At 49.0% G+C, this 15,034-nt stretch overlaps 1 protein-coding gene across 3 annotated transcripts in view; it reads right to left on the bottom strand.

Annotated features, from left to right (window-relative positions):
• LOC104330526 (ceramide synthase 4) overlaps positions 1-15,034 on the bottom strand; it is a 43,926-nt gene that overhangs the window by 24,344 nt on the left and 4,548 nt on the right. The window contains exons 1-2 of one of the 3 annotated variants that reach the window (XM_009935754.2): positions 13,417-13,630; positions 3,994-4,167 (exon numbers count right to left, since the gene is read on the bottom strand). In XM_009935754.2, coding sequence (XP_009934056.2) covers positions 3,994-4,166 — 173 coding nt within the window. In that variant the 5' untranslated portion in view covers position 4,167; positions 13,417-13,630. Of the gene's footprint in view, positions 1-3,993; positions 4,168-13,193; positions 13,284-13,416; positions 13,631-15,034 lie in introns of those variants that run through there. The other 2 variants (XM_075444197.1, XM_075444196.1) reach the window with 2 other exon arrangements.

Below are 15,034 nucleotides of genomic sequence, written 5' to 3'. Positions count from 1 at the left end.
AAGTCACCGCTGTGCCACTGTCCAGACCGAGCCCAGTCAGCTCCCAGTTTTCAGTTAAAGACTACAACGCGTCCCACACCTCTGCAGAACAAACCCTCTGACGGGGCCCAACGGGAAGCTGGCTGCAGACACCTCCTGATCAGTGACCAGCAACAAAAGTCTGTGAAAAATGCATTTCAGAAAGATACGTTTCAAAATAAAATACTGGAAAAGGGGGTCCTCTTCTATCTTCCTTCTGGTTCTGAGTTCAAGTGTCTGTTTCCTGCAGATGAACCTTACCCCTTTCTTTTAACGTACAACACAGGGCTCACGTACTGTCGCAACCCTCCTAAGAGACCTAATCCTTCTGACTAAAATCCTGCTCTAGTGCAATTTAGGAACTATTTGGATTCAAATTCACTGACAACAGCTTTTAGTTCCCCAGCATCTGAAAATCACTGGTTAAGTCCAAAATCAGATGAAAATTGGATGTAAATTCTGTTTTTCAACTTTCTGCTTGACTATCCCTCAAAGCACTTCAGGCTCTACATTTTCCGAACCATACAGGCAAGAAATACTTTGCAATAGAAGCTGCAATGCCTTCATGATCACAGCACTCCAAGAATCTGACTTTTTACAGAAAAGGGTCTCAAACATTACAGAACTAGAAGAGAAGCCGACATCGCTGCCTGCAGGTGCACGTCCAGGGAAAAGTTCTGCTAAGGTATCCAGGTGCTTAAAATCAGGCTCCAAGTTACGGGTGCGGGACATATCTCCTACTCACATGCACAACCTGGAAACATCAAAGGAAGGGGAGAGGTTCCCAACTTCTAGGTCCTCTCTTTTTCTAGGACATCAGCACTTCAGTACTGTGCCGAAGACGAGGAGCACTGCAGCAGCAACATGCTTTCCACTCTCCCGCACCGAATCCCCATTTTCTCACCTGCCCCAGAGCCAACTGCCTCACAGAAGAGTTGCTTCACCCAAGCATGAGCTGTTTCTTCTCCCCCAGGTCTGCACCCACAACCTCCTCAGCCCTCCCAGCCCCACCCAGCTGCTGCTCGTCCTCTTCCCACAGCCACCACCTAATCCACAGAGTAACAGGGTGTTCAAAGGATGCCGCCATCTCCGTTCTTCCCACTTCACCCAGAAGGTGCGAAGCAGAGGAAAATCCATGTTCGAGGAAGTGGGGTCTTTCCGGGGTTTAATCTCCAAACCAAGAAGATGGAACCATCAGCCAAGCACCATGGCTGACAGATTTGCTGAATGAGGGACTGCAGAAAATCCTCTGGGCATCCCCTGCCCCTTACTATTTTCCTGGAGCCCTGACACAGATAAATGACATGAACACATTACAGCATTTCCAAAATCCCAGAGCAGGCACCACCACACAGTGGATCTAGAGAAAAAACCGCTTTGCATCTGATGCACAGTTGCAATAGCTGAGGGCAGAATAAAGTGTCAGAGGCCAAGCTAAAGCCACCAAAACCAAGCCTGGATACTAGTTACATACGCTCATTTTGACCACAGGCCAGATGTACAAAGCTGCAAAGTGAAGGCCATCTACATGGAAAATGAGCAATAACACACGCATCCTTTGGTCTGCAATTCTCAAACTTTGTGCAAAGAATTTTAAACAGGGCCAGTACCACGGGACGGACAAGGTAACGGAGCAACACAGGACTTGATTCGTACCGCCCGTTCACTAAGGGAAGCTTTCTTCTCCATGATCAACTCAACGTGAAACAGCAACGACTGAGAATGAGAAAACATCACGCTGAAATAAATGACTGCAGAGAGTTAGGACAAACAGGAATACAGCTCAGAACGCTGGCTTCTAATTTACACAGGTAAGACAGTGGTACAATTATAGGTTCCCTGGATCTGTAAAATGAGTTTCTGATATTATCTTTTTTTAAGGGTGTGACAAGAAGCTTTTATTTAATGAAGTCTGTGAATCAAAACAGCTTTAAAATTTATGAGTAGGACCAGACTTGTGGAAACTCTCCCAGCTGAGGCAGTGCTTGGATGGGGAAGGAAAAAAATCTTTCTGCCTGGCCATTGGCATTTAAAGCAGATGGAAAAGATCTTTAGATTGACTAGGAGTGGTGTGGCAAGAGGAAGGGGAATAAAGGGAGTGAGTCACAGAAGCACAGAATTGATGCTGAAAGGGACCCCCAGAGATCACCCAGCCCACCTCTGCTGCTCCGGCAGGCTCGGCGGCAGTGGGCTATGGAGGGCTGGGTCCAGCCGGTTTCCAGCATCTCCATGGATGGAGACTCCCCTTCCCGGCTGGGGAATGTGTTCCAGTGCTTGACACCCCTCAAAGAAGTGATTTCTTATGTTCAGATGGAGTGTCCCCCATCTCCACCTGTGCCCATCGCCTCTTGTCCTGTCTCTAGGCTCCACAGAGAGGAGTTTGGATCCTTCTTCTTCCTGCCCACAGCTTGTACTGGGGAGCCAAGAACTGGAGAGTCTCAGCCAGTGCAGGATACTGGGCTGATCTGCAGCTCCACACCACAAACGTGTCCGAGTCACTGCCTGACAGGGCCTCCCTGAAGGAGTGCTGTATCCAGCCACGTCTCGCAGATCCGCAAGGAAGAAAGGTGAGTCGCTTGTTTTTTAATGGTTACCCACAGCACCTTGGGTCTGGCATCAGTGGAGGTACCCGAGACACCTACGCCCTCAGGAAAGCGCAGGATAAAACCCATGGAGTTTATGGACCGCACACTACACGTAGTGTTTACAATGAAGAGATCTGGGTTCCAATTTTGTATTATCATAAAACAATTATTTAAAGAATCACTCACACATTTGTGTTTACATAAAAATATCGTCTATACTTTTTTTTTAAATTAAAAACATTCTCATAGCAGAGCTCTGAATAATTTCAACTTCTATAAACTTATCCAAGCTGTCCCTGCATCACAGGGAATCTGGAGAAGAAACATCTTTCTAGCCTACAGAGGTCTGCTTCCATTTTCTTGTGCAGGCACTTTTTTAAAAACGACAAAAACATTTTAGTTGTTTTTTTTCCCCTCTTTCTAAGCTTAAAACCACTGTGGATTTGACTAACCTATGTCAAAGTATTAGCCCTTCAATCAGCAACCAGGAACAGGGGTTTTTCAATCCAGTGAAGCCCACTTTGCAGAGCATTCAAAATCACAAACGGGGACTTATTCTGCAGTCTCGACAACGGCTGACGCGATGGCCAACCTCAGTTACCCACAAGCAAATCCTGTCGTACTGCAGACCACGCTAGCCATTCACTAAACTGCGAAAAGCAACGGGACCAGCTCAGGACCTTTACGAAACTCAAGAGTCAATGAACCCTGCAGGATTTCTAGCTATTCCTTTGCCATAAGCCACAAATTTTCCATGCTGAAGAGTAACATGAAGAACACTCAGATGGCTCTGGCCAGAAAGCAGCAGGTACAAATGTCTCTACATGGCGTTGCCAAGGAAATGACACTCCTGAACCCAGAGCCAGGGACAGTGAAATGCCCACGGATGTGTGGCTCCGAGGGGCTGATTCCGAGGTCGGACGACTCAGCCCAATCTAATTCACCAGCCCAGTCTGTCAGGTGTGATACTCCGCAGCCCCACTGCCCAGGATAAAGGAGACTTCACTGTATTTGGGGAGTCTAAACACAATTTCTGCTGCCCTTGACCCAGACGCAGCAACTGATGTGCAACAGAACACCAAACAGCGGGTCTGCCTTGGAAAACACAAGCGTAAACCTCATCTAGGACCTACCTGGTTTAAGTGGATGAAGTCCCATTGCTGAGAATTAGACCTTAAGGGGAGGGTTTGTGTTCTATATTCACACACTTCTTTAGCCAGTCTGCTGGGCCGGAAAGAAAGAGCTGAAAAATGTACTACAGCAGACTTTATGACCTGGAGTTCCTGTGCACCCCTCCAGTCGCACATCGGCACAGATATGAAAGCCAGCATTTGGACCCAAACTTCCAGCATTATCCCTAAAAAACCACACCCAGGACTAAATAACTTACCTCTCAAAGGCACATCGAACAGCAACCAAGACGAAAGCAAAGGGGATACTGAGCAGGAGATCCCGAGGCTGAGGGTAGTGGACATCATCCGAGCTTTGCATGTCCTCCCAGGTGATTCCAGGGGGCAGCCAGAACTCGTGCCGCCACAGCCACGCGCCCAGCGAGCGTGCCATCCTGGAAGGGAGAGAGATCGGAATCAGCCGAGGACACCCTCGCACCCAGCAAACCTGCCAGCACAGGCGAGGGAAGCAGAGGCAGGATCACACCCTTGCTGAGCTGGCATCTGGCTGCCAGGACAGAAGACGTGGGGAACGCACCGGTGCCCAAGGAGCTGATAACCTGCTCACAGACTTTTCATCAGGTGCGCAGCGACTGTAGACTCCTGGCACACAACCAAGAAAGGGCTAAAATAGAGATAAATGCCACGGAATTCAACAGAACAGCGATGTCATTCTCAGCAAGATGTATCGGAAAGTTTTAATACCGCAGCTCCTCAGGTTCCCAGGTTCCCTTCTACAGGACTGGCAGCTTGGTATCAGGAGGATGAAGCACGTCTGCTCCAGGGCTGGCTACCAGCCGTCCTCTTGTATGTACATATCCTTATTTTTTCAGTCTTTGATCTTTCGGATCTACTTGTTTCTATTTACACCCTGCAATTCCACTGTCTGCATGTGTGCATATGTATGCATTACAATTAATATTATTCTGAGACTTCACCTTAAAAAAAAATAAAGAAAAAAGATCTTCCTTCTGCTTTAAACCATGAAGGAAAGTACCTCCAGGCAAGACTTCTTGTGCTAAGTGATAAGCTGGATTCTTCATGTAATATTAAACACCACGCCTGAAGGTGGGATTTACATCCATGATCAGAGAATTTCATAGCACAGAAGACAGCGGAATGGGTGTAACAAAGGGTTCAACACAAAAATACTGCTGCTAGACAATTCCACCTCAGACACGAGTATCAGCTGCTCTGCCCTCCAAGGCAGGCTGCTCATTCTAGCCGGTACCAGCAAACATCCCACAGGCAAGCGCTGCCCAGCAGCCAGACAGACTCTGTGCAGGCACGGAAGCAGCGAAGGGGCAGCACGGGAACGAGACGGCCACCGAGATGCTCTGAGCAGCCCGCGGGAAACGCCGCCTTGCAGACCCAAGGGAAGAAGCATACAGTTTGTGCCTGACCTGAGCATCAGGAAGCATCTCACCCAGTGGAGGCCTAAACCTTGGCCCATTATCTGCCAGAACCGCCTGACAGACTGAAAATGGATCACACACTTCATTTTGAAGATATCTTTAATTCAGAAGCAGTTTCTCTGGTAGTTAAACCGAAGATCTGCTTTATTCCAGAACTTCCCAGAGCCTGAGGGACACGCCTGAATCATAACCTCTTCTCTTGATTTGGACTTTATTGTTCATCTCCATGCGTCTTTTGGCCTGACGACAGAAGGGAGGAACAGGGCCCTGTTTCTGCAGACTGGACTCTCACCTCTCCTGGAGCATGCACAGCCAACCCAGCAGGACGACAAAGCTGACTGCAAACAGAGGTCTCATTGAGAGCAAGTGGATGCAAACTTTCTGATGCTTTAAGATACACCAAGTGGGAAAACACTCTCCCCTTTTCCCCAAAGAGCAAGTAAAAATATCTTACTAAAAATGCATTCTTGTCTTCCTCCTTGCATTTCCCAATCTCAGCTTTTGACACCAAAACCCACGACGCAAAAATACCTCCTGAAAATCAGAAGCCTGACAGACTGCAGAACTGCAACCAGAAGAGTGGCAGTCAGGTTAACATTCAACCTCACCAGCACCCTCACCAACGCCCAAGTCTTCTGCCAGCTTTCAGCAGGACAATAATCACAACATTTTCTTCCTGGTGTAGCTGCTGGGAGTCTGGAAACCGCGGTTTGGCTCCCACTTCCAGGCTGTTCTCCAGTCCCTCCAGTGCAGTGTCTGGACAAACATCCACCAGCTGCAGGAGGGTTCTACAGCTTTGGGGGTGGGCAGTGCCCCAGGCACAACCCCCACAGGGCTCTGGGCCAAGCCCTTTAGGTCTGCAGAGTCTCGTTAGCTTACATGCAGCATGAGGCTAACAACACTGCTGCCAGGACCAGCACAGGAATCCCTGCAGGAGCCTTCCTGCCAAAGCCAGTTTTCCCAGGACTCCACTACCCACCAGCAGCACAGTCTGCCACCAGGAAATTCTCCGTTCACGGGGATCGTGGGGTGCATTTGGAGGAGTGTGGCCAGCAGGTTGAGGGAGGTTCTCCTCCCCCTCTACTCTGCCCTAGTGAGGCCCCATCTGCAGCGCTGTGTCCAGTGCTGGGCTCCCCAGTTCCAGAAAGATGAGGAGCTACTGGAGAGAGTCCAGCGCAGGGCTACGAGGATGAGGAGGGGACTGGAGCATCTCTCCTACGAGGAGAGGCTGAGGGAGCTGGGCTTGTTCAGCCTGGAGAAGAGAAGGCTGAGAGGGGACCTTCGAAATGCCTCTAAATACCGGGGGGGGGGGGGGGGGCAGGAGGATGGGGCCAGACTCTGTTCAGTGGTGCCCAGCGACAGGACAAGGGGCAACGGGCACAAACTGGAGCAGAGGAAGCTCCAGCTGAACCCGAGGAAGAACTTCTTCCCTCTGAGGGTGACGGAGCCCTGGCCCAGGCTGCCCAGGGAGGCTGTGGAGTCTCCTTCTCTGGAGATATTCCAGCCCCGCCTGGCCGCGGTGCTGTGCAGCTGCTCTGGGTGACCCTGCTTGGGCAGGGGGTTGGGCTGGGGGATCCACAGAGGTCCCTGCCAACTCGTAACATTCTGTGATTTTGTGATAAGGATGCAGTTACAGCGCTTCTCCAGTCAACTCACCTCCCACCCTCCTCCCCCCATGGGGCCATGGCTGAAATAATGAAAACCAAAAAAGCCTCTTCGATCTTGCTGTGCTGCAGACCACAACGGAGCAGCTTGGTCTATCCTTCTGAGAAGCAGCTGGGTCAAGAAACAGAGTCCTCTGCTTCTTTATAAAGGTTCCCTGTTATTTCCAATTGGAAGAGCCACTGGATCTAGCCCTGCTCTGGGCCATGCTTCCCCAGTTTGGGTTACCACTGCACGGTATGCATGTGAACCTTTCCCTAACTTTGCCAAGAAATCCATTCTTCAGGCATTCCATGGACAAAGTTTCTCCTGACAGCTCTTCCAGGCAGTGTCTTACCGAGCTGACGTCTTCTGCTTGAACTAAAACGACCCGCTACAGCTACACAAGAGCAGTCACAAGGTCAGACATGAAGTTTACTGCACCTCTCTTAGGCAGATATAAACAATTTTAACATAGAAAGTTCAGATTAATGTGACACAGACTATCTTTTCAACACCCATATTATACTTAATCTCTTAGTCTCCAGAAGGTTTTTTTCTCTTTTTTTTTTTTTGGCAAACACCTCACACTGAAGATCACAAAACTGGGATAATTTTTTCTTCATGTATTTTTTCTAACATTTTTCACACATTTTTTCTAACACCCAGCAAGTGTTGTCGCTAAAGATTTCGTAGAATTTATAGACAGAAAAAGAACTTTGCTGCAGAATTCTTAATGACACGTACCATTATTTCCAGCCTGCTGAGACAGAGATTAGCCTGAGGGAATACGGTACCCTTTTCACATTTCCCCTCCGCTTTGATGTGTTCATTTCCATTTCCTCATCCCTGTTAGCTGTCCTGGCGTCCCACCCGCTTTCTGATCTCGCCTGACCCAGACTCTGTTCAGTGGTGCCCAGCGACAGGACAAGGGGCAACGGGCACAAACTGGAGCAGAGGAAGCTCCAGCTGAACCCGAGGAAGAACTTCTTCCCTCTGAGGGTGCCGGAGCCCTGGCCCAGGCTGCCCAGGGAGGCTGTGGAGTCTCCTTCTCTGGAGATATTCCAGCCCCGCCTGGCCGCGGTGCTGTGCAGCTGCTCTGGGTGACCCTGCTTGGGCAGGGGGTTGGGTGGGGGATCTCCAGAGGGCCCTGCCAACCCCCAACATTCTGTGATTCTGTGACCCATAACAGCATTTCCTTTGCCCGAGATCCCTCTCTTTCCCTCGCCCTCTGCTGCTTCTTACCAATTTTAAGGCTTTTCTTCTCATCAAGTGAATTGAACCACAGATGGACAGTGTCCAAGGGACTCAGCTGAAACATATCAGCTAAGAAAAACGCCTCTCTAACAACGTCCTCCACGGGAAAAAACAAAACAAAACACCCCTAAATATTTCCTTACAGTTCCAGTCCATGAACCACCTATTGACTCTCTTGGCGTGCCTTCTCCTCACTCACTTTCTCAAAGTAACTTCCCTACAAAACCCACCACCCTCTATTCCTCCATTTCTTTCAACTTCTTCTGGAGATTGTTATAAGCCTGTTTGCTCTGGCCATAACTCCTGCAGAATCTTCAACCACATGGACAGATTCTGGGATGAATCTTGCGATTCTGAATGCCCTGGTCTTTGCCCAACAACCGCAACTTCTGGCAGAGCCACCCCTTTGGGTTTGCATGAATTAAGACTGGTTTACAACTCTGACTAGTAGCTAAAGAAACAGAACCACAATCTCCTTCCCTTTGTGATCATCAACACTGTTCTCCAGGCTCACTCTCCTGCTCCAGACCTTGTTCTCCACACCCTCTTCTCTGGAAGCCACCTGAAAATCCAAAATTGTTTGTGCAGCCTTGTTTCTCTAGCACTGACAACCACGAACCCTACCTCCCACTTTGGGGCACTCTGGTCACGTGCTGCTCTGTTCAAAGGCAGCAATTTCCATACTCTACCCTGTTCCGGGAGGAGACCTCTGCCCAGAAATAGCACAAAATGCCCAAGCTAATGCTAGAAGCTGCAAATAGAAGTCCAGCAAGCAGACAAACTTGCTTACCTAGATCTCCAGGGAGCAATACTCTCTTCTTCCGTAGCCAGCACAAATCACTTACTAACTTCCATACCTCGTGCTCCGCGCGCCAGCTCCGTCAGCGCTCGGCTGCTCTGCCCGCCCCGCGTCCGGCTCCCCAGCAGACTGCCAGCAGCACCCACAGCACGGCTGGCAGGCAGACGTCACTCACCCACGTCAGAATGCAAAGCAGACAGCTCCTCTTACTCCATCATCCCCCACTGAGGGGGATGAGCACAACGCCTTCATTTTGCCCAGGAAAAACAAATACTGGTTGAACCAGTTAAAAACAAGGCCAGAAAAGGCAGCCAGTACCTCCGGCTTCACCACTTCTTTGGTCAGGAGGTACCCAGAGCAGCGGGACAATTTTTCTCAGCCTTCCACGAGTCTCCCACGAGATCCTGCCAAGCCCAGCCCTGAACAAGCCAAAACCTACCCTCCTCAAATCTGAGGAAAGCCCAAGTACTCTCACGCACATTTCGAAACACAACGGCTGTTTCTGCTGTGTTCTTCTGCCAGGAACCTGGAGACGCTTCCCTACTACGGCTGAACTGCAGCACCCGCTGTGAAACTAGTTTCAAAAATAAAGTGCTGTGTTAAGTTACCAGAGTAAAATGCAGCAGAGACAAAAGCTGAAGACCTTTGCAGGCTCTGCCTGGCACTTGCCCCATGGCTGTATTATTAAACGAAATAACATCCCTTTACTACTTCCAGGGCAGGGTAAGGTAACATAAACCTCGCCCTGACACCTGGGAATAATCCATATTCTGTTACTGAATGCTAACCCTACAAACAAAAAAATTTTCAACAAAAAAACTACTGGAGACCACATGCTGATTGTTTCGGTAAGGCCCAAAACCACCAGGTTCTACCATCACTGTGTAAAAAAAACTACAGACCATACCATGTCTTGGTGAGAAGATCAGATAGGCCTAGTGACCAAGGCAACTGAGGCATGCAAAGTACCAGCTAGAACATCTCCACAAAATACATCAAGACATGTATTCCCAGATCTAGATGCATTTCTTGAGAAATCAAAAAATCAAGAGGGAGCTTACTTCCACCTGAACCACGCATCTCTCCGTTCTCTGAATTCACGAGTACCAAACACAGCAAGAGTCAGGCAGTCTTAGTGATACCTTCCCCTTCAGACCGAGCTAAGAGACAGTAAAACCTGCCAAACAGCCCTCTAAGCAAAAACATTATTTATAGAATCATAGAATAATTTGGGTTGGAAGAGACCTTTCAAGGCCATCCAGTCCAACCTCCTGCAGTGAGCAGACACATCTTAAACTCGAGCAGGTTGCTCCCAGCCCCGTCCAACCTGGCCTTGAACGTTTCCAGGGCTGGGGCATCTCCCACCTCCCTGTGCAGCCTGGGCCAGGGCCTCACCACCCTCACCGGAAAGAATTCCTTCCTTCCATCTCATCTACATCTCCCCTCTTCCAGTCTAAAGCCCTCGCCCCTTGTCCTGTCCCCCCAGGCCCTTGCACAAAGCCCCTCCCCAGCTCTCTCGCAGCCCCTCCAGGCCCTGGCAGCTGCTCTAAGCTCTCCCCGCAGCCTTCTCTTCCCCAGGCTGAGCAGCCCCAGCTCTCCCAGCCTCTCCTCCCAGCAGAGGGGTTCCAGCCCTCGCATCATTGCTGGGGCCTCCTCTGGCCCCGCTCCAGCAGCTCCAGCTCTGTCCTGTGCTGAGGGCTCCAGAGCTGGACGCAGGACTCCCGGGGGGTCTCAGCAGAGCGGGGCAGAGGGGCACAATCCCCTCCCTCGCCTGCTGCCCACGCTGCTGGGGATGCAGCCCAGGGGATGCTTGGTTTTCAGGCTGTGAGGACACACCACCAGGTCATGTTGAGCTTCTCGTCAACCAACAGCCCCAAGTCCTTCTCCTCAGGGCTGCCCTCAATCCATTCTCCACCCAGTCTGGGTTTGTGCTTGGCATTGCCCCGACCCATGGGCAGGGCCTTGCACTTGGCCTTGCTGAACTTCATGAAGTTCGCATGGGCCCACCTCTGCAGCCTGTCCAGGTCCCTCTGGATGCCATTCCATCCTTCTGGCGTGTCAACTGTGTCACTCAGCTTGCTGTAATCTGCAGTCTTGCTGAGGGTGCACTTGATCCCGCTGTCTATGTCATCGAAGATGACATACCTTATCCCCGAAGACTGTACCAACACGTAATTTGTACACCAGTAGAAGTATTTTCACAGATTTTGGAAGAAGAAAGCGACAAAAGAGAATCACACACCTTGAGAAAGCACAACGAGTAAGGCTCAAAACTTTAAGCATGAGCTGCAATAACTTTGTGAGATCTTCAGAACTCTTCCAAAATTACGTTCTGGCCTTACAACCCAGGCCCTGTGCATGGAGGTTCAGATGCAGGAGAAACAACATATTTGCCTAGATTTTTTGACATGATGCATACCCCAGACATCTCTCCTACTGTCAGCTGAAACTCTTCAACTGATTATCATTACCCCTGTTACTCAAAAATCACGTATCAGGCCTCAAAAAGTTTAATTCTAATTTGAAAACTGGGAAAAATAAAAAGGAGGTAGCAGGTTCAAGTTTCCAAACCATACTCAAGTCACATTAAAAGACGGCACAGCTCTCCATAAAGCCTTTTTCATATAAGCTTACAGGACAGTGCAATGCTTGTCCAGTGCATTACCCGATTCTTCAGCCCTTTCAAAGCGTAACTATTCCTAAACAGTCATAGGGTTCCGGTCTGACGGCCCTCTCCTAAAGTAACATCCTCTTAGAATGACCCTTGGCAAAGCTTTCTGCTCCCTTTCAGGAGAGCTCTTCCCCTTCTGCCCTGTGCTCCATCCTGCAGTTTGTAATAGCCCTCAGCAGCTCATCACAGAATCTTTAAGGTTGAAAAAGACCTCTAAGATCATCAAGTCCAAAAGTCAAGCCAACACCACCATGCCTGCTAAACCACGTCCTCAAGGGCCACATCTACGTGTTTTTTGAACCCCTCCAGGGATGGGGACTCCACCACTGCCCTGGGCAGCCTGGTCCAATGGCTGACCACTCCTTCACTAATTTTTCCTAATATCCAATCTAAACCTCCCCTGACACAGCTTGAGGCCATTGCCTCTCATCCTGTCGCTGGTTACTGGGGAGAAGAGACCAACCCACGCCTCATTACAACCTCCTTTCTGGCAGTTGTAGAGAGTGATAAGGTCCCCCCTCAGCCTCCTCTCCTCCAGACTGAACAATCCCAGTTCCCTCAGCTGCTCCTCAGCAGACTTGTTCTCTAGACCCTCATTTCATCTAGAGTTCCTACTTCCCCACAGTCCAAAGCGTCACCATTGCTCCTTATTTGTACAGTCAGCCCCTGCAGTGAGTCCAGCTCTTGGCTGTCCTTCTCTCTCTCCCACAAACGGCCATTTCCCCAAAGACATGTTTTCTAATTCCTCACACCATCAACCGCGAGCATTGGGCTAAGCGAAGCACTGAGGTCCTGAGCTGCTAGTCTTCGGTCAAAATAATAGAATCAGTTGTGATAAAGAAGGAAGACAAAAGGACAGATGTGCATGACTTCTCTGCCAGAGATCTAGTGGAGATACAACATCGGAGTGGAACTGCATCATCTTGAATGCCAACACAGAGTAGAAAAGTGCTTATCCAACAGCCAGGATGAATTTGTTTGCATGAAGTTGAGAGGCATCCTATATTACAACCTAGTACACCTACAAGATGCAAAGCGTGATTCGGCACACCGTCCTCGTTCTCCTCCCTGGTGTAGGAAACACACAGGCTTTCGTTACTTTGTATGAGCTGGCTTTGAATTTGGCTATCAACAGTTCCATCAGTTTCCCAGCTATTTGTTCCCACAAACTCCCCAGGCTGTTCCACAGCTCAGGGAAAAAAAAAAGAAATGTAATTAGTCTAAAGAGTGTTGAAAACGATACTCTTATACCTCTAAAATGAGTACGTTATTTTCAATATTTTTCATTTCAAAACACAAAACCTTATCTGAGAATTACATCTACATTCCCAACATGACCGCAAAACACATTCAAAACATTGAGAAACAGCAACAGAAAGATTTCCCTTTCGCCAAGATTAAAAGAATTGTGACTCACTTTTCACAATCATTACTGCCTCATGAGTAATGCAAGCTCTCATATAATAATGGTTATTTAAAAAAATTTGAATATGAATTATTCTTGATTAGCACAGATAACTTAAAAGCCCTGTAATACGGACAGCTTATAAAGCAGAATGCAAAACTCGAGCTCTTTCAACAGGCACCGTCCTTCCCTGTTCTTTGCTGCAACAGTGTCTATCTCCAGCCGAGCCTTACCTGCTGCACCAACAGATCACTACGGGACAGTATATTATTCGTCCTGATACTGAAGGCTGCAGCTACACCACGTTATTTATCCAGCAGTTTTGGCGTTACGGGATGGTTTCTGAATCTGACGTACGCTGGGACCATTTTAACGAGCGACCCTGCCAAGCGCAGGCAGAGCGCTTGTGTCGGACTGCGCAGCCTCGGTGGTCTTCTCGGTCCTCCCCTTACTCACCCCGTCACTCCCGACGCTGCGGATTCCACCTCCGGCTCTGCTCACGAGGAGTCCCTGCGCCACGCTGCAGGCACGAGGAGGCTGCGGCAGAGAACTCAACCACCACGTTTATTCCACGCTGGGCCAATCTCTCTACAACATGGAGCTGAATTCCCCTTCACTGCAGCCCCTCTCTCTGCCCTGCCTGAGTCGAGATGATCCTGCCTCGGCCAGCGGCCGAGGGGACGAAGCCAGCCCCGCGCACAGGCAGAGTGACAGCCACAGCCATTCGGACCCCCCCGCACCAAGTCAGCACCTCCGGCGCTCGCAGCAGGGCCCTGACGGACGCTGGCTGAGCTCAGGGTTTATTTTTAAAACACAGATACTAAGGGTCACTTTCTCCTTGCTTCAGCTCACCAGAAAGAACTTTACAAGAAAAATCACATAGAAGTTGTTATTTCAGGAATTCTGCCGTCCTGCTTTCACTTCAGCATCATCTCTAAACAGAAAAATTCCTCTGATCTTTTCTTTGAAAACATTAAACGCAAACTCTGACAGAACACGTTTCAAGCCCTCCGGAAGGAGAATCTCTTTCATATCCATATGAAGAAAGATAGGATGAACAGTAAGGAAGCAGTTGCCCAAAAAGCTCTGATAGCACCCCAGGGGTAAAAATAACACTGCTTGCTACAAAAAAATAACCTGAACACAGCCTGTAGTTTACCTCTTTCAAGATGTTTTTTTTTTTTTTTGCCTTGGCGTTTGTCGGGCTGGAAGGCACATGCCATACCCCTGCCTGTGGCCACCTGTGCAACAACCCCACAAAGCAAAACATTTGAAGAATTTCTTGATTTTTGGAACTGACTTTTAAAACAAAGAAACTTAGTTCTTACCAAAACCAACTTTGGTAAAAGCTGAGTCAATCTTAAGTTAATGGAATTACTGCAGTTGGTCCTCTCTGAGCATATTTCTGATTTTTTTCGAAGGAAAGCTGCTCTTGAATTAATTAAAACTAAAGGACATTAGCAAAAGGAGAGGGGAACACACACTGGGTCCTTGACACTGCTGTGTAATTACGGATAAACATGCTGAGGTGTACTCCTCAGTAAACACAAATACACCATAAAAATTACCCCCAACAGAACAAACCGCCTTCAGGAGATTTTCAAAACTGGGAAAATGATGACATTGGATTTCTCTTCCTTTAAGAAGAACCTGTCATGGAATGCTAGCAGAATTAAGTACTAAACCTTCAACACAGAAATACTAAAGGTTAATACATGTATCCAACAGAGACCCACAATAAAATGAAAGCCTTTATTTGAAAGAGGAGGGCCATCAAGGACACAGAACAAGGACTCGCAGTGTATTTCAGCGATGTGTGGAAAACAGCCCCCAGCTAGCAGGTCAGTGTGCGAGCCCAGGACCACCACCAATTCCCATCATGAGGACTCAGCAGGGCCAAGCAGAGCAGCTCTGTCTCATTCCTGTGACGGCCAAGGACACAACCAGGGGAGATCAACACTTTGCAGCCTCAGCCCTTCATGGTAGCTTTGCCCCAGACACCAGTCTGGGCTGGGGAACGGCTCCAGGAACTGACCTGCATCGTGTACGCTGGGGCTTTACACCCTGCTGGGCA

This window comes from Opisthocomus hoazin, chromosome 27 (assembly GCF_030867145.1).
Source record: "Opisthocomus hoazin isolate bOpiHoa1 chromosome 27, bOpiHoa1.hap1, whole genome shotgun sequence".
Classification (NCBI taxonomy): domain Eukaryota; kingdom Metazoa; phylum Chordata; class Aves; order Opisthocomiformes; family Opisthocomidae; genus Opisthocomus; species Opisthocomus hoazin.
The sequence above is the reverse complement of the archived record's forward strand: the minus strand, read 5'-3'. Positions and strand labels throughout refer to the sequence as shown.